Source organism: Lygodium microphyllum, chromosome 8, assembly GCF_053477565.2.
Source record: "Lygodium microphyllum isolate KBCC chromosome 8, Lygodium_microphyllum_v1.1.10, whole genome shotgun sequence".
Taxonomy (NCBI): Eukaryota; Viridiplantae; Streptophyta; class Polypodiopsida; order Schizaeales; family Lygodiaceae; genus Lygodium; species Lygodium microphyllum.
In genome coordinates, this window is record NC_141142.1 from 22,887,361 (window position 1) to 22,910,258 (window position 22,898).

The window sequence follows — 22,898 nt, forward strand, 5'->3', positions numbered from 1 at the left end:
TGACGAGCAACCCGCTGCACATTAGAGAGCAGCCGTGCAAATGAAGGCAAGCCCTCAGAAGCGAAGTCCAATAAGAACCTCTCAATCAGCTGCTGCATATAGCCCTGGAAAATTGAATGCTTCAAATAAGAGGAGTTGAAACGTAAAGGGAGCCTATCCAGGAATTGCACAAAAGGTGCAATAGAGTGTGCCCGCATCTCAAGCTGGAGGGGGAAGTGGTCCGACAACGCATATTGCCGCAAGACCTTCATTTCCAGCATCTCGGGGAGAAAATCATCGCCCTGCATGATATACATTCTGTCCAGTCGCGACTAGGTAGTTGCATATTGTGCGGAATGAAAAGTAAAGCCTGAAACAGAAGGGTGAAGCCACGACCAAAGATCTTGCTTGAGCACGTGCAAAGCAAAGGAACTCCACACCCGGCTTTCCGGCGTATCCATTACCGAATGCCCTGAAGTGGATTGAGAAGAGTCAACACACATATTGAAGTCTCCCATCAAGAATCCCCTTCGACCGAGTGACATGGAGCCCTGCAGAGTGGACCAAAGATCTCGTCGGGATGCAGGATCATTCGGAGCATAGAGGCCCAACAGCCATAAAATCTCTCCTTCAAATAAGACTTCAATCACCAGAAAGCGCCCGTGCACATCATTTTTAACAAGGACAGGCTGATATTTCTCATGGACAATCATCAGCACGCCCGAATAGTGCGTAGCATGGGTCCCTGCATAAAATAGACGGAATCCATGACAATCCATCACTTTTCCTGCTTCATCGTGACTTTTGTGCTCAACTGCACACAATACATCCCACTGGTTCTCGTGCAAGACGGTCCACATGGCATGTTGCTTATGGCGAGAGCAAATGCCTCGCACATTCCACGTGGCTATCTTCATGTATCCTCAAAGAAGGAAGTCAGGAACGAGGCGCCTGCTGCCTCGATTTCACCTTTTCTGCGAGAGCATCCAGGACACCCTCATCCAGAAAATCAGCCAATACTGCGAAAGAATTCTGGCGACCTGCTTTGGAGGTAGAAGGGAAATCCACTGCCTTGGGAGAGGGGCGGGGATAACGCCGATCCCAGGGTGTAATAACATTTCCTTTGGCATCGAACGCCAGCTTGGCAGGTGGGCCTCTGGGGCCGTCGGTATAGGCTCTCCTTGGAGACTGATTGCGGGGGCCCGACGGGGCCGTAGGACGTGCAGCCTGCTGTGAAGTGGCCATTTCTTTCCAGCGCGTATACGTGCGCACGGAATCCTGGGAAGCGGGAGGCCCAGGATCCGCCAAGCCTGCATCCAACTTTTTACCTTTTTTAGGACGTGCCTCAATCCAGTCAGTGCGACGGGGATCCACACTCAGGACCTGTTGTTTGCCTTTATCTATGACATGAGGAGACTGAAGGGCTTCCTGGGGCGTGGCATCAAGCACCATGTCGTCCTTGGGCAGCACAACCTGCGCATCCTCGGAAGACGATTGCTTTTCAGGGCATTCGGCCATGAAATGCCCCAATTTACCACATGAAAAGCAGTGGCCCGCAAAGTTGCCCCATTTTAAGCGAAAATACAAAGGATGCATGCCCGAACAATTGAGGCGGAGCCACGCGGGCCTTTTCCTGGCCGTGTCCCATAGCATGCATAAACGGTTGCGGTTCATCGCCCTGAGGCTTGGGGGAACCAGCACTGTTCCCACAACTGCCATCGCATCCTTCAACATGGGCCAATAGACCGCGGGACAGTTTTCCACCTCCACCCACACCGGGCATTCGCGTTGAAGCAGACGCTGGAAGTCGGCCATGGGGCGCCATGGCACAACATGGACTAAGCGGCGATCAAAGAATAGCGGCAACTTGGACAGGAGCTCAGCGCGATGCGTTTCCGATTTCAGCAGGACCTCATAAAACCCGCGAGGTCCAAGGAAGATCTCGTCAACAGACTCCCCTTGCAATAGATGGTGCAACCACTGGCGAATGTGCGAAAGCACTGGGATCCTGCCGGTGAAGAAAAGTATAACTGCACGGTCATAGAACACCGAGAAGGATCGCAAGACGGATTTGGGGTCCACCGTGGCTTCCAGCACATCATCCGTTCCCGCAACAGAAAAAGATTCGGTATTATGCTGGACATAATCACCAAGCAGAGTATTGGCGAAGTCCAGCAAGTGCTCCCAGTCAATTTCCTGCGAATCCACAGGATCAGAGGCCACTTGCGCATAGGAGCGTTCCGGAGGACTCATGGGCTCATCGGGCGTATGCTTGGAACGTTTGCCGGCAGGCGGCTGTTCAAAACTCGGCGGCAACTCCTCCGTGCATGGCACCATATCTTCCGGCTCGTCAGCATCGGAATCAGGGCCAAGGGCTGCCACTGTCCGGTCAAGAAAATCCAAATCCAGGCCAGCCATACTGCTGTCTTCACACGCGTCCTGGCAGAGGGCGAGCTAGGTTAGGTGAGGTCGATCCTGCGCAGGGACGTATTGCTAGTTCCCAGCTTCGCGCAGGATCCAGTCAAGCCTGCGCACCCTGGAGGACGGGGCCAGGCGGCGCGCAGGGCAGGATGGCGAAGGAACCACAGGGCAGGGCGACGCAGCACGCAGGCGGGACAAAGACGAACGGCGCGCAGGGGGGGCGACGAAAGGCCGCAGGGTGTAGCGACAGGCGAGAGGGCAGGGCGGCGCCAAGCCCGCAGGTCAGAGGGGCGGCGGCAGGAGGGCCAGACGTGCGCAGGACGGCAGACGGGCGCAGGAGGGCTAGACAGGCGCGCGCAGGGCCAGACGTACTCGCAGACGCTCTCTCTCTCTCGCGACGAACAGAGGCGACGACAGGGCGTCAGGCGACTGGGCTGACGACAGGGCTTCAGGCGACGACGACTGGGCTGGCGACAGGGCGTCAGGCGACTGGGCTGGCGACAGGGCGTCAGGCGGCGAGGACGCAGACGAGAGCCGATTTAGGGCGCGCCAGAGCATTTCCCTCTCTCTCTCTCTCTCTCTCTCTCTCTCTCTCTCTCTCTCTCTCTCTCAAGCCTACTCTTATTTGTATGATCCTTCGTGTATGATGCATCCACTTCCATCTATGTACTTGTAACTTTTAGCTAACAGTAGTGCATGTTGCGCATGCAGCATGAGGTTTTGGCAATTTACCCTTAGATATTCATCTTATATACTCTAATAGCATTGCTATTTAAACTTTAAATATCTATTCTATTTTCTTTATTCTAAAATAATCAAGTTACTTTTTTTTGGTACTAATAGCATACTCTACCTTATAAAATCTTAAGACACCATTTAGTACCGTGTTTTATTATACCATAACGTATCGTACCTTTCGTACCTAACAACTATGGTAGGGAGTATGATGGATTGTGCCAATTTATGGGGAACGTGGAAAGGCTAGGCTTGCAATTTGCAGCAAAGAAACTTTATCTCGAATTAATGAGAAATTCATTGCAACAATTGCTTGGATTAAACATCAACGCCTAGGGGATAACCTAGATGCCGCCTAGCATTTCCACAAGGGATCACCATACCTTGCCCTTGTAAAGAATGCAACTCTAGTTTAGTACAACTAATGAGGGAGGATTTCGCTACATTGATACAAAGACCATAGACGTGAAATACAAAACTTTAAACTTAATAAACTTGATCAATTATCACCATGAAAATTAGAAGCCAAACAAAGAGAGAAAGAGAATGAAGAAAATCCACACCGCATTGAGAGGGGAGCCGGTCTCTCCCACTTTATAGAAATTTATTGAAACAAACCATGGGCATCATGTGCATGAACCATATACAAAGGGTTGATTTGCTGCAATTCTGAAAATTAGGGTTTTGAAACCCTAAGTTCAACATACTCCAGGCAGCAAGCTCATTTTCTCCTTTAGTGCTTACACTAGATCAAGCTAAGTAGAAAGTGCTTCTTGGATAAGTGATAGATAGAAGAGTACAAGTATGTGACTAAAATTTCAATATAAAAGCTTATCGGACATCAAGAGAGAGTCCTCCAATATATAGATGTGGGGCTTGGGTGCTCAAAAGTGGAAGGTAGAGGTTACAAATGACAAGTGTAGCCACATTTGTATCTTCAAAATGACACATGTCCTATTCTAGATGCCACATGTCACTTTTTTAGAGAAGGAAGCTTCTAAACCTTCTACTCTAAAAAATCTCTTAAATGGTTAACAATTTGAGATAGACACTCTTGGAAATATTTCTGTTGGAAATGTTAACAGCTGGAGGAGTGAGCAGCAGCTCGAGGAGTGAGCAGGTGAGTGAGAGTGACTGAGAGAGAGAGAGTACGATTCGATTTTGGGTGTACCATCAATGTGTTGGTACACAAAGAATAAAATGTATTTATACTTAGGGCACATAAGGGTGCATTCACATGTACAACTAAATAATACACGTGTACTATACACGGAGGTAAATAAAGAGCCTTTATCCCAACAACCTCCCACTTAAAGGTCCGAAGTGAACCTCTAACCAACTCCCACTAGTCATATGCAATGCTCATGCTGAGCCTTGCTTAGACTTTTGGTGAGAGCATCTGCAGGGTTGTCTTGTGTTTTGATCTTGGTCCATGTAACTAGACCATCTTCTAGAATCTGTGTGATAAAGTGATATCCCACATCTATATACTTTGTGCGTGAATGATACATGGCATTCTTAGCCACATACACACCACTCTAGCTATCACATCCCGACATTGCGGTACCCATAGACATGTCGAGATCCTCTGCAAGTTTGCTCAACCATATAGCTTCCTTAGAAGCTTCAGTAGCTGATATGTATTCAGCTTCAGTAGTACTCAGTGCTACCATGTTCTACAATCTGGAACACCAAGAAACAGCCCCACCAACAATTGTAAAGACATATCCGCTAGTGGATTTACGAGGGTCCAAGTCACTTGCCATGTCTGCATCACAATAACCCTGCAAACTAAGTGCATCCTTTAGATATCGAAGAATACACTTGATAGCTTCCCAATGTGGTTTGCCAAGATTTGACATAAACCTGCTGACAACTCCCATTGCATGAGCAATGTCTAGACGAGTAATAACCATAGCATACATAAGAGAGCCACGGGCTGATCCATAAGGGACTCCCTTCATAGCATTGGCTTCCACGTCATCTTTTGGGTTGTTGGCTTTACTAAGTTTAAGGTATGGAGGTAAGGGCACCCCAAAAGGCTTATAGCTTCAGCCATGTTAAATCTGTCCAATACCTTTTCAATGTACTTTTCTTGAGATAAGAATAGCAATTTCTGTGTTCTATCCCTGCGCATCCTCATGTCTAATATATGCTCTGCATTCCCCAAATCTTTCATGGACAAAGCTGATTTCAGCTGATCTTTGAGAGCATCCAAGCTAGTCTTTCTTTTCCCAGCTAGCAACATGTCATCCACATACAAAACAAGTATGATGGGGCATCTTGTACAGCTAAGCGGTTTCCTCCCGTCGTGCTATTGCTGTCGCCATTGCGCCCCTGCTCTCCCCCCGTTCCTCCCGCCCTGTCACCCCGTGGTGTGCGCTGCATCTCCCCCTCCCGCCAGGCAATCTCCCCCTGCTGTTGAGCCCCCGCGCTGCCCTTGTCTCCCTCGCCTTGCTTCACCCATCCTGTAGGGCCCCCCCACAATGCTCCCATCCTTTGACCTGCCATCCCACGGCATGCTGCCCCCCCTCCCTCACCAGAAAACCCCAAGTTTGCCACCACCCCCCGCCTACCACACGACCTCTCCTCGCCTCCAAGCTGCCCCTCGACCACCTCTCCCCCCCCCCCCCCCCCCAGTTGCTCCCTCCATCTGCAGCAACATTCCCCCCTCCAGTAGCACAGAAGCTTGATTGGTAGGTCCTCAGGAAGGACGTGCAATGGAAACCTCTGGTGACGCTGCTGCATTCTAGGGTGCCCCCCCTGTCAAAACACCTTGCATATTGTCCTCTCTGAGGAATAGCTCTTAGCCGTCTGTGAGGTACGGGTGGTTGTGAAAGATGCAAAGAACATACCAAATCTTCTCGAAATTGAGACAGGCAGACACTCCTTCAGGCAGCACGTTATTGTGACTAGGCAGCCAGCGCAATGCCTGCGATGCCATGACTTTGGGCATCAAGCAACAGATTGCACACGCTTCGGAGCCAAGGTGGCTCCGCCAACAGGCCCGCAGATGGATGCTGACGGCTTTACATGGGTCCAGCGGTAACACAGAGGGAGACGGCAGGGGGGGTCTCAGTTAGGTAGAGATAGGCGATGAGCATTCCTGACATCAGCTGAAGCCATAGGCAGCAGCATCCATAAAGCGTTCAGTACATTCATTTGTAAATTGAGTTTTGAGCCTGCCAAAAGCCATCTTTGGTTGATCCTAAGAATAATCTGCCTTTGTCTACTAGTATGCGAGCTTTTAAAACATGCCTTTTGAAGAAAAGCCTATGACAAGGAAATTATTGTGGCATCCACCCACACAGACACATTAGCATGCCAATATGTGTGCATGCATACATAGACACACACTATCACTAATATCTTATTAACTTCAGCTCTAGTTTTTTTTAAATGCCTTCTAGATTAAGAACGTTTTCCTTCCATGATATCAAATTCACAGTAAAATGGCAGATAGTTGTACTTCATCACGTAAGTAATGTAAATGTAACTTTTGGTCTCATTCATGTGATTTGGCCATTTTTGTATTAATATTTCATTTCTAGACGGAAATCAGAGATTTGAGGACACACAAGCCCCTTAGCAAAATAAGATTTTTACTATTGACTTTCATTTTCCTTCTCTATATACCTTTCTTCCCATTTGGATTTACTCGATTTTCTGACATACCTGAGTGGTCGCATGTGGTGAATGAATTACACGATCTAACATAGAGAGTGTTTCCAAAACCTGTCCATGCATGATAGAGCTTTGAATAAATTGCTAGTACAATCATTGAACATTTGTACTTGCTACAGTTAAGGTCACCACAAGAAAAGAAAAAGGCTTGATAATTACATTGAAAAATAAAGATCAATCATACCAATGCCCAAGATGGACCCAAAACACTGTCCAATCTGTGTGCAATGTTAAAAATAGTCCTCAGTGCCTGGAAACAAAAAACCCAAAAACATTACAGCTTGTTTACTAGTGAATACATTATGTTCGACCAGAAGAGTCTTTGGAAGTAATATATTATTCAGTATTCCTGGAATACAAAATAAAAATTCGTAACTGAAAGATTGAGTTATAACTTTCAAACCCTTCCAGTCTAAAATTTGTAACTGATTCTTGTGCAAAGGTTTAAATGCTGATACACCAAAAACTTTAAATTGCACCATTGTCCTAAAACCCCTTCATCTTTGTAAGTTTTTGTCTTTTAAGTCTGCTTCTCTGTTTGAAGGATGGCTAGTCAAAAATAGCAGCTTAAGATACATGGCCTGACAGGCTGATACAGAAGTTCAAAGGAACTCACCGGCTGTAAAGCTGCTAAGAATAACATGAACTCATGAAGGCTCTTTGAATCTATTATCCAAATCCACCATCCCTCAAGTTCTGACTCACCTTGCAGATTGAGATCTCTCTTCCTGCCTGACTCACATGTTGTACTACAAGCGGCATGTTCATTCTGCCCACAGCATCACTCCAAGCTGTGCTTTCACATATTGCTCTCTTCTAAACTCTATCGTTTCTACTACTCTTCGACACCCACCCCAACCCGTCTTGTGTGGTACGAGACACCTACCATTATAGTGGCTAGCTTGGATGCACCAAACACTCTATTGATGCCTTTCTTTGTACCCTTCTATGTCCTTGGAAAAGGGGGTAGAGCCATAGCTATGACATATTAGTGCAATCACCATGTCAAATCTGGCAAACCAACAATGTGTCTGCCCCATGGTAGTCAAAGATGCTTGAATCCACAACCTCTACTTGTTGCCTCAACCCATGACCATCTTGGGGACTGTTTTTTTGCTAAATTATATCAGTCAAACAGCCTTAGATAACCTTTCCACAAACAAATCTGCGAAGATATACATGTTCAGTGAGAATGCTTTGTATATTCTTTCGGAGGATTTATCACTTCTTTTCTTACAAACCACTTCAAGATCCATTTTCAATACATAGTATAAACCACAAAATGAGCTTTGAAATGGTATAACCATGCCAGTAAGTTAACTTTTTAGCTCAGATAAATATAATATTAGATAGCTCAGATGTTGCTCAAGTGACTCCACCTATCCTGCTACATCATTCTAGCACCAACTATCCAGCAACTTGAATTGGATTAATTAAAATAATATAAATCATGATATTGTTCTTGTAGGCCATTAACATATTTCTACAAATTTCAACATAATTCTTCATCGATGTGTAATGTATTTGATTAAGATGGATGTAATGCATTGATTAAGCTTACAATTTCTCCATTGTAAGCTTTACTTATTTCAGTTATATAACCTACCTTGGCAAAATTTGGGGAAAAGCAAGAAAGAGAATTACACATATGCTGTAAACAGAATCAAGGGAGAAATTAGGTAGCTTCTCAACCATTCAAATTCAAATTCAGTGCTCCAAGCATCATTTATGGCCTTTCGACATGTTCAAGAGCAATAATAATGCCGAAGGTCCAGATTACACAAAAATCTCTACACCTACTGCAACCATCTCTTGATCCCTTCTCATGTAGCATACCTCTACTCATCCATAACTCATTTGTATGAAAGTATGAGGCATGAATATATATGTATGTCACTAAATTATCCGTGGAAGAAGAACTATATTGTGGGGAAGCTTGGGCCCAATCATGTGATTCTCTCTTATTTTCATATTTTGATTGATTCATCTCTCTTTTGAATGAAAATATGTTCTGCAAGTATAGATGTATTAATGCATTATGAAATATAAAATTATGATGTATTAGTATACAGTATGTGACTCATTATTCCATGGTGGAGATAGAAATCCATGGCCTAAACTTTCGCCGGGCGGTGGGAGTGGGGGGGATGTTGGTTGGTTGGGGAGCATGATTCAGTATTTGATACGAGATTCATGTCCCACTTTTGCAACATGATCAAAAACTGCATTTCAATTATAATTATAGTCTGAACAAAATCCCTATCATAAGTTCAAATTATGGCCCCACCAAAATAATCTTGCTGCTTGTTTACAGATAACAGATATCAAAACATACTCTCAATACACTAATCACATCAGGTATCAGCAAATCAACAGAAAACCATTTCTTGACCCAGTAAAGACCATGAACTTTTAAATCTGTCATTAGTGTGTAGTTGTGCTCCTTTATGTAACCCTTTGCATATATAAACAAGTACATTAATAGGTCTAGACCTCTATGCAATTTCAAGAACAATGCCTGGGTTTATGGTGGAAAGGCTTGCAAATTAGAACTTCATTGTTTCATTAGCTTTATCAGCACTGCCTGTTGTAACATCAAACAGAAACTTCCACCTAACCTGTACATTTTTCGGTGTCAAAACCACCACGTCTCTTGGTTCAGGTGTCGCTTCAGCCTTTTTCCCTGATGGAGATATCAGTCCAGTGGCACTGCAACCAGATGAACCCCAGAACATCCATTTAGTGAGTTGTAAATAGGAATAACAAGTTTAAAGAAAACAGCCACATCCAACGATAAAAACCTCGGCTTCTCTGTTTCATTCTGAGAAACAAGTGCAAACTTGCACAGAGATGCCAGAAAAGCATTCAAAGGCTCCACAGCACGAAGAACACCACAGGCCTACAAAAATCAATAACATCATTAGCATCAAGACACAAACACACTCTCTCTCCCCGAAGAAGAAGAAGAAGAAGAAGAAGAAGAAGAAGAAGAAGAAGAAGATTGCATTAATAAATTGAAATATTTATGACAAGCCTTCTGGCCAACCAAGCACAACTAAAGAGAGGCAGCAAGCAGTCACAAAGCAAAAAGACTACCAAAATACAGGGCTACAAGAACAGATGGGAATCATGAAACAGGCACAATAGGGGTGGTGCAAATTATATCCATCCATGAAGCAGCCATCTCTCCAAGTATCACACCAGCCGAAACCATAGAAGTAATTTGCCATAATTGCAATCCTCAAACACAGCCCACATGACCACCGATGCATGAGGCCGAATCAAAAATAAAACCATTGCGAGCCTGCCAGATGTGCCAAAGACTAGTCCATGGCATAAAATGAAAAAACTTGGGATGTTGGGTCTGTAAAGTGGACTAACCTCCTTTCTAGAGTCAAGAGGATGCCAAGCAGTGAAAACTTTCAATTGCACATATAGAGGCCAAACCCAGGAGTTCCAATACATAAACTAATCATAAATGCGTGAAGACATCCAATCAAGCAAACCACAGTAGGCCACATCCACGCCAACAAGAAAATGGAAGTCCCTAGTGATCTCTCTATGACTAGATGCTGGAGCATTTCAAGAGAGATTTGGAGGGAGAGAGATTGTCTTCTACTCAGAGACGCATCAAGGACCACATACTACACTCCCACGAGTGATAGGTTAGAGATGGGAGTCTGAATACAGGGAGGAGACACACAAACCAGAGTGGCAGAGGGTCAAGAGGAGTGACAGTGCTCTTCAAAGAGCAAGGAGGGACATGCCATCCTACTAGGAAACTTTAATGCCAGGACAGCCTTGCGGCAGGTGTCTTTCTTTGATACATCAAAGGAGATATTACAAGGGCAGGCAAGGTTGCATTTCGTGTGTGTATGATATGTTCCATAAATATAGTACCATAAGTTCGTTCTATATGGTACCATATGGTTAGCATGCGTTCAAACTATACTTTAAAAAACCAACAATTCTAAATGTCTGTTTGCACATTTTTTCAAAAAACTGCCCTTTTTCTGGGCTCTTGCATATTCAAACTTCTCTTCTTTCACACTCCTCCCTCTTTCATACTCCTCTCTCTTCTCTTCTCCATCACCTCAGCCTTATAAAAGTGCCCCCCCCCCAATGCAGCCCCAAACCCCCCAAATCTCATCACACAAATCAGCCTCCAACTTCTTCAATCACCCTACTCTCTCTCTCTCCCTTTCCCTCACCTTCTCTTCCTCCTCTCCTTCTCCCGATCCCTTTCCCTCACCTTCTCTTCCTCTCCTCTCCCTATCCCTCTCCCTCTCCCTCTCTCTCACTTTCAAGTTTCATCCATACATATTATATCCCTCTCCCTCTCCCTCTCTCTCACTTTCAAGTTTCATCCATACATATTATATCCTCTCCCTCTCCCTCTCCCTTTCCCAAATCCCTCCTCTCCCTCTCCTCCATTCTCCTCATTCTTCTCCACAATGCCTAGGCCTCTTCATGAAGCTTTTCCTCTCTATAGCACAAACCTTGAGAAGGCCATGGGCAAATCGAACCGCTTCCATTCGACTTGCAAGTTTTGTGGGAAGATGGTGACAAGTAGTGTGACCAGGCTCATCACTCATTTGACCAAGGTGCCAATGTGGCCCATGTCTTCAAATCCCTCTATCTATGCCCAATGAAATCATGAAGAAATAGCCTCTCCTCCCCAATCAAAGCAGCCATGTGTCATTGAGCATGGCAAAGGCTCGAGAGGAGGTGGTCACCCCCGACATGGAAGCGGATGCTTTTGAAAATCCTACTCCTACTCCATGCACCTCAACAACCTCAAGCTTTGCCGCCACCGTCAGAAGCAAAAGGCCTTGCACACAAACTTTGTTACAAAAAGCCACGGGTGGTATTTCTGATCCTTTGTCTTTTCTCAAAGAGAGCCAAAGGAATGCAAAGGTAGAGATTGCATGCACAATTTTGGAGTGCAATCTCCCATTCCATTTGCTTCTAGTGGATAGGTCGAAAAGAAATGTCAAAGCTTTTGCGGCAGTTGGTCCATGCGAGGGGTAGTATTCCATCGCCTACAACGATATGCGGACCAAGAACCTCTACGAGGAGAGGGAGAGAATCAACAAATCCCTCGAGCTCAAGCAAGTCGGATGGCCAAAGTATGGTTGCACCATACTTTCCAATGGATGGACTGATAGGAAAAAATGAGATGTCATAAACATCTTTCTTTCTTCACCTCTTGGTACCTTTTTCTTACAAGCACTGGATGAAAGGCAAAGAGAACGAAGAAGAACGAGGGCTTTCATATATACACATATCTAACAAGTTATTATTGAGGTAACCTTCAAAATCAAAATTTATATTTTACTTTATAGTTCATTATTTGTTTCACATTACTTATCATGTGTCATGACTCATCCTTCTACCTCCTCTAAATTTTAATTACCATCTCTTATCTCATCGTTCATGAATCATTATTCATCTATCCTAATACCTCTTCTACTTCATCTACACCCTTAAATCTCACTTACCTTTTCTTTCTCTTGTACTAAGTAGGTTGGTGTGACCGATGTGGTACAATTGGTCATCCACAATGCTTCCAATGTCAAAGGATGGAATGCTTGCTTGAAGCAGAGTTCCCACCCATTGTTTAGACCCCCTGTGCCACCCATTGCATTCACCTTCTCATTTAAATTGTATAGAATAATGGATAATATCAATATGTGTTTTCTATGTCACATGAGTCATATAGTATATGTATATAAAACTTTCATACTTTTTTCCATCTCGAATAAAACATGTTTCTAACAATTTACAAAACTCATATGAAACCTATGAAACCCATTTCATACCTCCACTTTCAGAAAGCCTTGGCAACTATGTTCCCACTGCTTTGAGCCACCGCTAGCTCCACAGTTGCTGATGTTGTCCGTGTGGGTTCAAAATGTATCCTTCACCATGGCTGTTTCTTGCTGGAAATAGAGGAAACCAGCAGCAAAGTTGGGAAAAACCAAATTGAACCAGTGTGGACAGCGAAGGACAAAGAGAGAGAGGAATTGCTCGCTCGAAACACTAAAACACAACTCCAAAACTTAGGAGGAAGTACTGCAAATAGTGTCAACAAGAAAGGAAAAGTATCAGGCAGCTAAGGGATGAACGATGTAGGGTTTCAAGGCTGTGCACAACAGTAGATGTCAAGGGGGGGAAGAAGTAGCAGGTAGGGAGAGTAATCAGCTGAAAAAGAGGATGAAGAGCAGACGAAACTTGCAAAAACTGAGCATAAAAAGGTGAAATGCGTATCCTGCCACGAAACTGCGAGTTTTGCCCTGTCTATCAGAAATGGTTGTCCTGAAGCACATTTCAGGACCGAAATGTTTCCGTTTCAAGCAGCGTGAAAAACCATTTTCTGCAACTATGCTAGAGAGCACGTTGAGCTAGGCACCATCCACCTAGACTTTGTGCCTTCGTCAAATAACTTTGCAAATATATTGACCAAGCCAACCAATCAACTGATCTTACAGTATCTTCTACCAAGGACCCACATAGATCCCCTTCAACTTCCAATTGACAAGGAGAGGGGATTCCTTCTTAGCTTTCCCTTTCACTTTGAGAGAAGGCAGCTTTATTCTCTTGATGATAGTAGGATTTTGTTTAGATTTTGCTTCAGACATATTTATTTTTGTATATTTTCATCATCTCAATCATCAAGATCATTATGATTCTAAATGAGCCATTTCCTTGCAAGGGTATTGTCCAAAGGACACCATTGCATTTTATTTTACATAGGCATGAGATCTTGCATTGCTCTTTGCATTTTCCCATGTATTGGAATTTTATTTTTGTAAATATACATTTGTGTGCAATTATCCCTTTTCGGTCAAAGAGTGGTCAACACACCCTTTCTTTGATGCCTTGGCCTCTATGGGTTGACCCTTCCAGCTCCATTGGTACGATAACGATCGCCCCTCTAGTCTTGGTAGGTCACTTGGGTAACCGACAAGCACACTTTGCCTAATGCCCTGGCTACCTTGGGGTGGAACACCTTGGGATCAATCAAAATTGGACAAGAGCTATCTTGACAATCCCTTCTTGGTTCCAATTTTGGGCCTCAAAGGGGATATTGAGCTAAAAGTGCATTGTAAATTGATTGGCACTTTATTACAACCCCAAAACTCAATTATTACCAAAATTTCATAAAAAAAGAATGTGTTCCTAGACAGTGTCAGTGTTGCTTTTATGTAGCAAAAGAAAAATCTTAATTTGGGAGGATTCACAATTCTATAAATTGATTGGCTACCCACGACTTAGCCTAATCATGTTTTGCAGATTGCTAGCCCCTATCTATACTGTCCACACCCCGTTCGAGAGGATATATTTGTTAGCAATCGTGTGTGTCGTGTCGTCATCTCCTGCCTGTAAGCCTCAATCTGAGTCAAATGAGGACATGAGGAGATTTTGACATTGTATTTGTCTCTCATTTTATGTGTTTTAGACATTTTAGATGGAGGACACATTAGTGCATTTCTTTTTGTGCACTGTTTTCCCTCTTTTTTGCCTATATATAGGCAGCCTGCCCTCCCACTTTCATTATCCATCATCCATCATTGATCCTTCTGCTATTGTGTGTCATCCACACTAATGTGTAGAGTTGTATCTTGGAAGTGACTATTGCAGCCTTCTACCTTCAGCCATTGCAGTCACATTTTTCCTTCTCTTTGTCTCCTTCTTCTCTCCGTGTTCACTTTCCTCTTCCCGTTGCGCACTCTCACATGGTATCAAAGCCATGCGTGGGAGCCAGAGATCTTCAAGAGGAGCATGCTATCCCCAACAAAACTTGTGGGCATAATCCCCGTATGCTGCAAACCTTACGCTTGGAGTCAAATAGGGCAGTGTGGCTTGTTTCCAACCCTTTTTAAAAAGGCTGCATTTACTAGGGCAGATCTACGTTTTGCTCTTGGGCAGCCTCTACGAGGCTACCATTACTGCACCTAGATGGTGTCAGATAAGTTGGGTGGCCATTCTATTGGTTGGGCGACACCAAAACAGACCTGTGTTTTCTACAAGCAACCCCCAACACATTACAAAACCAGGCCCTATAATCTACTTTTTGAGCAGACAACCCCCAACACATGCAGCCTTGCATTGCCTGCATTTTCTATAGGTAGCCCCCCCAAATATGCATCTTGCTGTTGGGCATCCTCTTTTCTACTAGGCGGGAGCTCTTCTTTGTTGGGCGGCCTGTTTACAGGTGGACAGCATCCTTTCTTTGCTGCATTTCAAACTAGCTGGTCTTTTTTTTACTAGGGCAACTTCTTTTCAGTGCAGGGCGGCCTCTTTTTAAGGCCAGCAGTAGAGCAAATTTGTGTTTGCAGGTACACCATTTCCGAGCACTCCTGGTACATTACTAGGCCCTAGATTGGCTACGATTACAAACTGAAGACCTACTTTCCTTTGCATTTACTGCTCCCTCTCTCTACCGCCATTGTGTGTTCCCTTCAAAATTGGATATTCCCCATCTACCTTGCCCCAATCACCTTTATTCTAATGGCAACATCTTCTTTTGTTTTTTTGCACGTACTTTATTGAAGGACATCTATGGCTGACATGTATGCTATGGGGGATCGTGTAGTTCAGGATCATTAAGTAAACTGACCACCATCTTATTACTCTTTCACATTATATTCTTCCGAGGCTTCTAGTCTCCAATTGGCATTGATGGACTCTCCTAAGAAAATGCCAGTCTTACCCTCTCTCTACATTTGACAAGCTCGATGGGACGAACTATCCTCTATAGTTATGCCACATGGAGTACCTTCTCGACGATTGTGACTTTTGGGATTTTGTTACAGTCTCTATACCCCAACATATCATGGATCCTCATGATGGTGTAACTGCAGATTCGACAGCTTTATGGGATGAGGTTGCTCTTCTCTCCTTTTGAGTTGTATAGATTCTGTGCTCATGCATGTTAAACATCTCCACACCATTGCAGAGATTAGGAGGAGATTGGCATCTCCCTTCCAGATCCCGACATCTAGGCATCAATTATCTCTTTGAAGAAATCGATTAGGCACGGAGATAGAGGTAGACAGACCTTATGCTCCGAGAGAGAGACAGAGAGAGTGCGAGTAAGCAGAGTAGAGAGTGAACACGTTTTTCAGTACAATGAACAGTGTACCACTTTAGGTTTTAGATAGATATATGTATGAAAGTACAATGTGCTAAGGGTGTGTTCACACCCATGCAGATATAAAAGGCACGATGGCCCTTAATTCCCAATAACCTCCCACCTAAAGGCAATGTGCCTTAAGAGGAGAAAAGAATCAGCTAAGTCTAAGTATGTACAAAGCTGAAATAAATATATCTATCCAACTCCCATCATCTGTCGGCAATGAGCAAACCGCTCTGCTGGAAGACCCTTCGTGAGAAGGTCTGCAGGATTATCATCTGTATGCACTTTGACAAGCTCAATACTCTTGCTGTCAAGTACATCTCTAATGAAGTGATATTTCACCTGTATGCGCTTTGTCTTTGCATGAAAGACAAGATTCCGTGCTAGCATGATAGCACTTTGACTATCACAATGGAGAACAGGTAACTCTGTGATGCCAAGCTCTCCCACCAGACGTGAAAGCCATAAAGCCTCCTTGCATGCCTCAGTGGCAGCTACATACTTTGCCTCTGTACTAGACAATGCAACACACTTTTGTAGCCTGGAGATCCAAGAGACCGCTCCTCCTGTGAAAGTAAACACATACCCAGAAGTGGACTTTGTGCAATCCGCATGACCAGCATAGTCTGCATCCGTAAAGCCAACAACAGATGTCTTCTGCTTTTCAAAGCAGATGCACAACTCCTTTGTGCCTTTGAAGTATCTCATAATACCTTTCACTGCATCGCAATGCTTCTTGCCAGGGGTTGCCATGTATCTGCTAACCACTCCCACTGCAAAAGCAATGTCAGGATGTGTAGTAACCATAGCATACATCAAATTGCCAATAGCTGAAGCATATGGTATCTTGGCCATTTCAGCCTTCTCATCATCAGATGTAGGGTTGTCCTCTACACTGAGTTTCACATATGGAGGCAATGGAACCCCAATTATTTTCCCCCCCTCCATATTGAAACGCAGCAAAACTTTGCAGATATACTCTTGCTGAGATAGATAGAGTAAACCTTTAGATCTATCTTTGAGTATTCGCATGCCAAGAATGTGATTTGCATCACCCAGATCCTTCATATCAAAGTTGCCATGAAGACTTTGCTTCAATGAATCCAAGGCATGAGTATCCCTGCTAGCAATCAGTATGTCATCAACATACAAAACCAAGATAATCAGGCTGCTATCTGCTGCCTTCTTGGTGTACAGGCAGTGATCCACTTGACTTCTATGAAAGCCTTGGGATTGCATGAATATATCAAACTTATGATACCATTCTCTTGGTGCTTGTTTCAGCCCATACAAACTCCTTTTGAGTTTACAGACCATTTGTTCTTTCCCTTGTTCAACAAACCCTTCAGGCTGCTGCATATATATGTCTTCATGCAGATCACCATGTAAAAACGCAGTCTTTATATCCATCTATATAAGCTCCATATCCTCAACTGCAACCCAGCCCAAAATGGTTCTCAATGTAGTCATCTTGACTACAGGAGAGAAAATCTCATCAAAATCAATTCCATGCTTCTACTTGTACCCCTTTGTAACCAATCTTGCTTTGTACTTTGTTGAGGAACCAGAAGTGACCTTCATTTTGTAAACCCATTTGCATGGAAGGGTTTTCCGCCCTTTAGGCAACTGCACCAAGTCCCAAGTGCCATTTTTGTCAAGAGATTCCATTTCTGATAGCATGGCTTTATACCATTTCTTGCTTTCTTGTCTGTCCATTGCTTCCTTGAACCAAGACGGTTCACCACAGTCTGTCAACATGGCATAATCAGCCACATTAATTGCACCATGAACAAATCTGTTAGGTTGTCTAGTATCCCTAGACGATCTCCTAACCTAATGGTCATTGTTTCTAATTGTCTATTAGCATTAACAGCTTGCTGTCCTGGCTGTTCCTGCACACGTAATGGCTCATTTTCATGGGCAATAGCTGGCTGATCATTTCCAGCATCATTTCCTGCATTTACAAGTTCATTTACAGTAGGTATTTGATGCTGTACAGCGGGCACATTTTGCTGTCCAAAAGGTATTTCTTCCCGGAATACAACCCTATGGACCTCCTCAGGCTTTTCGGGTTGTTTGTGCATGCGATCTTCCCGGAAGATAACGCCATTGCTGCATACTATTTTCCTTTTCTCGAGATCCCACAATTTATACCCCATTTCACTCTCATCACCATATCCTGGGAAAATGCATTTACAGGACTTTGGCTCAAGCTTGCTGCGTTTTTCTTTACGAATGTGCACAAAAACCTCGTAGCCAAACACTTTTAGATGAGCATATGAAGGTGGCTTGCCCAACCACGCTTCTTGGGGAACTCCCCTCCCCCCCCAAAGACCTGTTTGGTAACCAATTAATCAAGTGAACGGCTGTCATAACAGCCTCTGCCCAAAAACCATGGGGTAATACAGCATGAGACAACATCGTACGGACCTTATCCTGTATGGTCTGATTCATACGCTCTGCAACTCCATTTTGGGGTGGATTATGAGGGGCAGTGAGCTTCCTCTTTATCCCTTTGCTATCACAAAATGCCTGAAAGGCTTTGGACACATATTCCCCACCATTGTCAGAGCGAAGACACTTAAGTGTCTTATCTGTCTGATTTTCAGCCAATGCCAAGAATTTTTTAAACTTGTCAAGCACTTCATCCTTGCTACGAATAGGGTAAACCCATACTTTCCATGTAGCATCATTGACAAAGGTGACAAAATATTTCTTTTCCCCTAAAGATAATCCTAGCATTTGACATACATCTGAATGTACTAACCCTAGAGGAGAAGATTTCAAAGAAAGAGACTTTTTGTGAGAAGTCTGTGCATGTTTGCCATAAATACAATGATCACAGTGCTCAAAATCAACATAACGAAGACAAGGCAAGTAACCAAAACGAAAAAGTACTTTCATTCATGTTTGACTCATGTGTTCCAACCGGCCATGCAACAAAGAAACACTTGGCTGCTCGATCATGGCAACAACATGGTCATGCACACTAGATACATGAAGTTGATACAACGTATCACTCTTGCAACCTCTGGTAATAACCCTAGATCCCTTGCAAATCTTCCATTTTCCATCACCAAAGGTGGTATGAAAACTATCATCATCTAGCTGCCCTGTGCCGATCAAGCTCTTCTTGAGCTAAGGTACATGCCGTACATGCTCAAGTGTAAAGACAGAGCCATGCTAAAACTGTAACTGCACACTGCCAATACCTACAATCTCACATGCATAGTTGTCCCCAAGATGGACAACACCATGTCAACCCCCTATATATGCGGAAAACCACTCAGGATGAGGGGTGACATGAAAAGAAGCACCTGAATCAAGAATCCAGGTATGCATGTCATCATCTGTATCTGCAAGTAGAGCATGTGCACCAAAATGTGAAGAGACAAAGAGTACATCACTCCCACTGTCACTGTCATGAGTGACTACATTCATCTCTTCAATTTTTACACTTCTTTTCTTAGGCTGACTGTCCTTCTTCTCTTCCTTGCAATCATCTGTCTTCTTGCCTTTTCTTTTCTCTTTCTTCCATTTCTAGCAGTCACGTTTAAAGTGACCCTTCTTGCCACAATGATGGCATTCAACATCTTTTCCATGTGATTTACTGCGTCCCTTGCCATCATAATTGCCCTTTTGCTGTGATCTGCCCCTAGTATGCAAAGCACTGGAAGACTTGCTGGATGCATTGTTCTGCCGATTCATCTCTTCCATAAGTAGAGCACTCTCTACATCAACATACAAAAGGATCACATTAGAATTGCTCATGGTAGTCCTGAATGTATCCCAACTCTTTGGTAGAGTGCAAAGCAACAAAGTAGCCTTAAATTCCTCATCAATCATGAACTTCAAGGCAACAAGCTGGCTGAAAACGGTGTTAAACTCACTCAAGTGAGTAGACATTGTTGTACCTTCTTTCATACGCAAATCCATAAGCTTTTTCAGCCAATACACTTTACTTGCAGTGCTCTTCTGTGCATATAGTTCTTCCAATCTAGTCCATATAGCATATGCACAATCCAAACCTTCAATGTTGAAGAGTAAGGCATCAGAAATCGATAGCTCTATGGTTGAGCGTGCAAGCTCATTCAACTCATCCCAATCATCCTGATCCATGTCTACTAGCTTTGCCCCTTTAGTTTTGATCGGCTTTGCCTGCTTCTTTTGTAATAGGATATTGTAGCACTGTTTTTGTCACACTACAAAATCATGTGCGCCTTCAAGATTCTTTATATGCATCAAATTACTGCTGTCATTGCTGCCAGCCATGGTTTTCAGCTCAAAAGTGACCAAAAAACCAGTAAATGCAGGCCCAAATTGTCACCCAAGTGACCAAAGTACAAACAAGTACCAATCAGCAATAAATGGCCACACAAAAGTACAGATTTCAAATCTGTAATTCAGTTTTCAGAAGCACCAAACCAAGTGCTACAGCATTATCCAACTTTTGATTACAGCTGTTCCAAAGGGCATGTGCATCACATTACATGAGAAATCCCAAAATTTCAGCTGCAATTTCTGTTGCACATGTACCCACAGGCATAAAATTTGACACGAACTGTCAAAAGCCCCAAAATTTTGTGCTCAAAAGCGTCAAACATACATCTGCATTTCCTCTGTCATGCATAGGGCTGTCCAATTTTGCCAAAATGAAGCAATTTCACCAAAACCCCAAAATTTCACCGAGTGTTAATGTCCAAATTGCGCGGAATTCAACCTGCATGTACATAAAATGACCAAATGCTGCACAAATTTTGCCCAAATTGCAAAAGCCCCAGATTGCACGGGGTCCAATGTGCCTCAATGTCGAGAAATTGGGTTAATTTCAGCCCAATTTGTGCATGTATATGAAAAGCCCCAAATGTCGGGGACAAAATGTCACAAATTCCTGCAATTTTTGAGACAAATTTGCTTGTCCTGCATCAAATTTCCCAAATCTGGGAAAAGCCCCAAATTTTTGGGCTAAATGTTGAGAAATTTCACTCAGATAAGCAAAATTTCAACAATTTTGGCAAAATCCCCAATTCAAATGCGCACAATGTCTGCAATTCCGACGCAGATGCCTCAATTTTTCACGAACAGTGCTCAGTCTGACAAAGCTTTTTGGGCCAAAATTGCACAAAGTTGATGTTTTGTGCTTGCACGCGCGAACCCCGGTTAGGGGAAGCAGTTTGAGAAAAAGATTTTTTGAAAAAAAAGTTTTGAATGACGGGTTCGTTGACCCATCACGCCTCCCCATCGCGCGCTCACCCGCTGGTTCCGTCACACATTGCGCGCCCTGTCAGGTCTTCTTGCCCGCTGGCTCCGTTACGCACTGCCTGCTGCCCACCTTGCCCATCAGTTGCAGTCACCTTGGTCCACGCTAGACCTCGACTTCGCAGCCCGTCACGCTACTGCCCGTTCTGTCCGACTATTGCCTACCAGCAACCCACCAGTGATTCCTGCTTGCACTGCCTCTTGCTGGCTCCTCAACAATCCACAAGATTGTTACACAAGACTCTGCGTGTCGCCTGCACCTCTCAACAGCTTGAGTAAGCCATTGGCTTTTATACTAGTTTGAAGGAATCGATCGGGCACGGAGATAGAGGTAGACAGACCTTACGCTCTGAGACAGAGATAGAGAGAGTGCGAGTAAGCAGAGTAGAGAGTGAACACGTTTTTCGGAACAATGAAGAGTGTACCACTTTAGGTTTTAGATAGATATATGTATGAAAGTACAATGTGCTAAGGGTGTGTTCACACCCGTGCACATATAAAAGACACGATGGCTCTTTATTCCCAACACTCTTGAGTTGAAGCTATGACAACTCTCTGTCGCACATTCCCCTACAATGAGGAATCACATCCACAAGATGGAGGAGATTCGGAATGAGATTTCATTCCTTGGTACAGACATTTCTTTGGAGGACCTAGTTGTGACAGTTCTCTCACATCTTCTGTCACTGACATATGATGTATTCTACACCAATCTTCTCACTTGAGCAAGATGTGCATCACAATGAGCAAGATTCTTGTGGAGCTCGTGCACATGGCCATACTTATGATGTTTTATATACAGGTACCGGACAAGCCACGCAAAAGAAAGAAAAGAGGAAGCAACCAGAGTCATCTTTCGACTCTAATATAGCTTTTGTGGGAAAGCATAGAGGATATCCCATGTGTCTTCATTGTGGAAAGACCTCACACCCCAAGGAGAAGTACTAAAGGATATACCCTCACCTTTGTCTGGGAGAGAAGGGTGGATCTACATCAAAGTCTTCATCTACATCTACTTCGTCACCTGTTATTTCCACTGAGTTAGTGTTTCTACACATTTATCAAGTAGAGGATCCTTCTTTGACTGTCTCTTGTTCTGAGCAGCCTTGGCTCATTGCCAATGGTGCATCAAGTCCTATGACTCCACAAGGTGATTTGTTACACGATCTTCATCCGTTGGAGGATATTCACTGCTAGTGACATTTCGTCCATGCCTAGTAGTGGTGTTGGCACCTTCCCTCTATTGTCCAATCATCCATTAAGCTCCATTTCTGAGGCCCTATATGTTCTTGACTTGGCCCTTCCCTCTCCTCTTAGTTCATGGCCTTCCTTGTCTCCGCACCTGCGTTGTGTTCACCGAGCCACTTTTGTGACAATTGGCTGAAGGGAGCTACGTATGCTCCATTCACCTTCCTTTGTACATGGCCCTCCTCCGACGGCAATTTTCTATTGCCGCACCTATTCCCCCTTGTCCACCATCTATTCCGCATGTTCCATTTCGTCCCCCACCATCTCCTCTAGTAGTTCCCTTGTACCTCCCATTCCTTTCAATGGGGGATGATGTAGGTAATGTGGTTGTGGATTTTCTGGCCCTTTCTATTTCAGAGGGGGACTTCCCAAGATCATAAAGAGTTACTTCATGGTTTCCAGTCTACTTTGGGCCTTTCTTTTATGCAAC

General features: G+C 44.0%; 1 protein-coding gene across 5 annotated transcripts in view; it reads right to left on the bottom strand.

The window, feature by feature from the left end:
• LOC148032054 (ARM repeat superfamily protein) overlaps positions 1 to 22,898 on the bottom strand; it is a 176,847-nt gene that overhangs the window by 61,212 nt on the left and 92,737 nt on the right. For all 5 annotated transcript variants that reach the window (XM_087682675.1, XM_087682673.1, XM_087682672.1 and 2 more), the window contains 4 exons: positions 9,621 to 9,718; positions 9,438 to 9,528; positions 7,004 to 7,069; positions 6,811 to 6,870 (listed from right to left, as the gene is read on the bottom strand). In XM_087682675.1, coding sequence (XP_087538801.1) covers positions 6,811 to 6,870; positions 7,004 to 7,069; positions 9,438 to 9,528; positions 9,621 to 9,718 — 315 coding nt within the window. The remainder of the gene's footprint in view (positions 1 to 6,810; positions 6,871 to 7,003; positions 7,070 to 9,437; positions 9,529 to 9,620; positions 9,719 to 22,898) is intronic.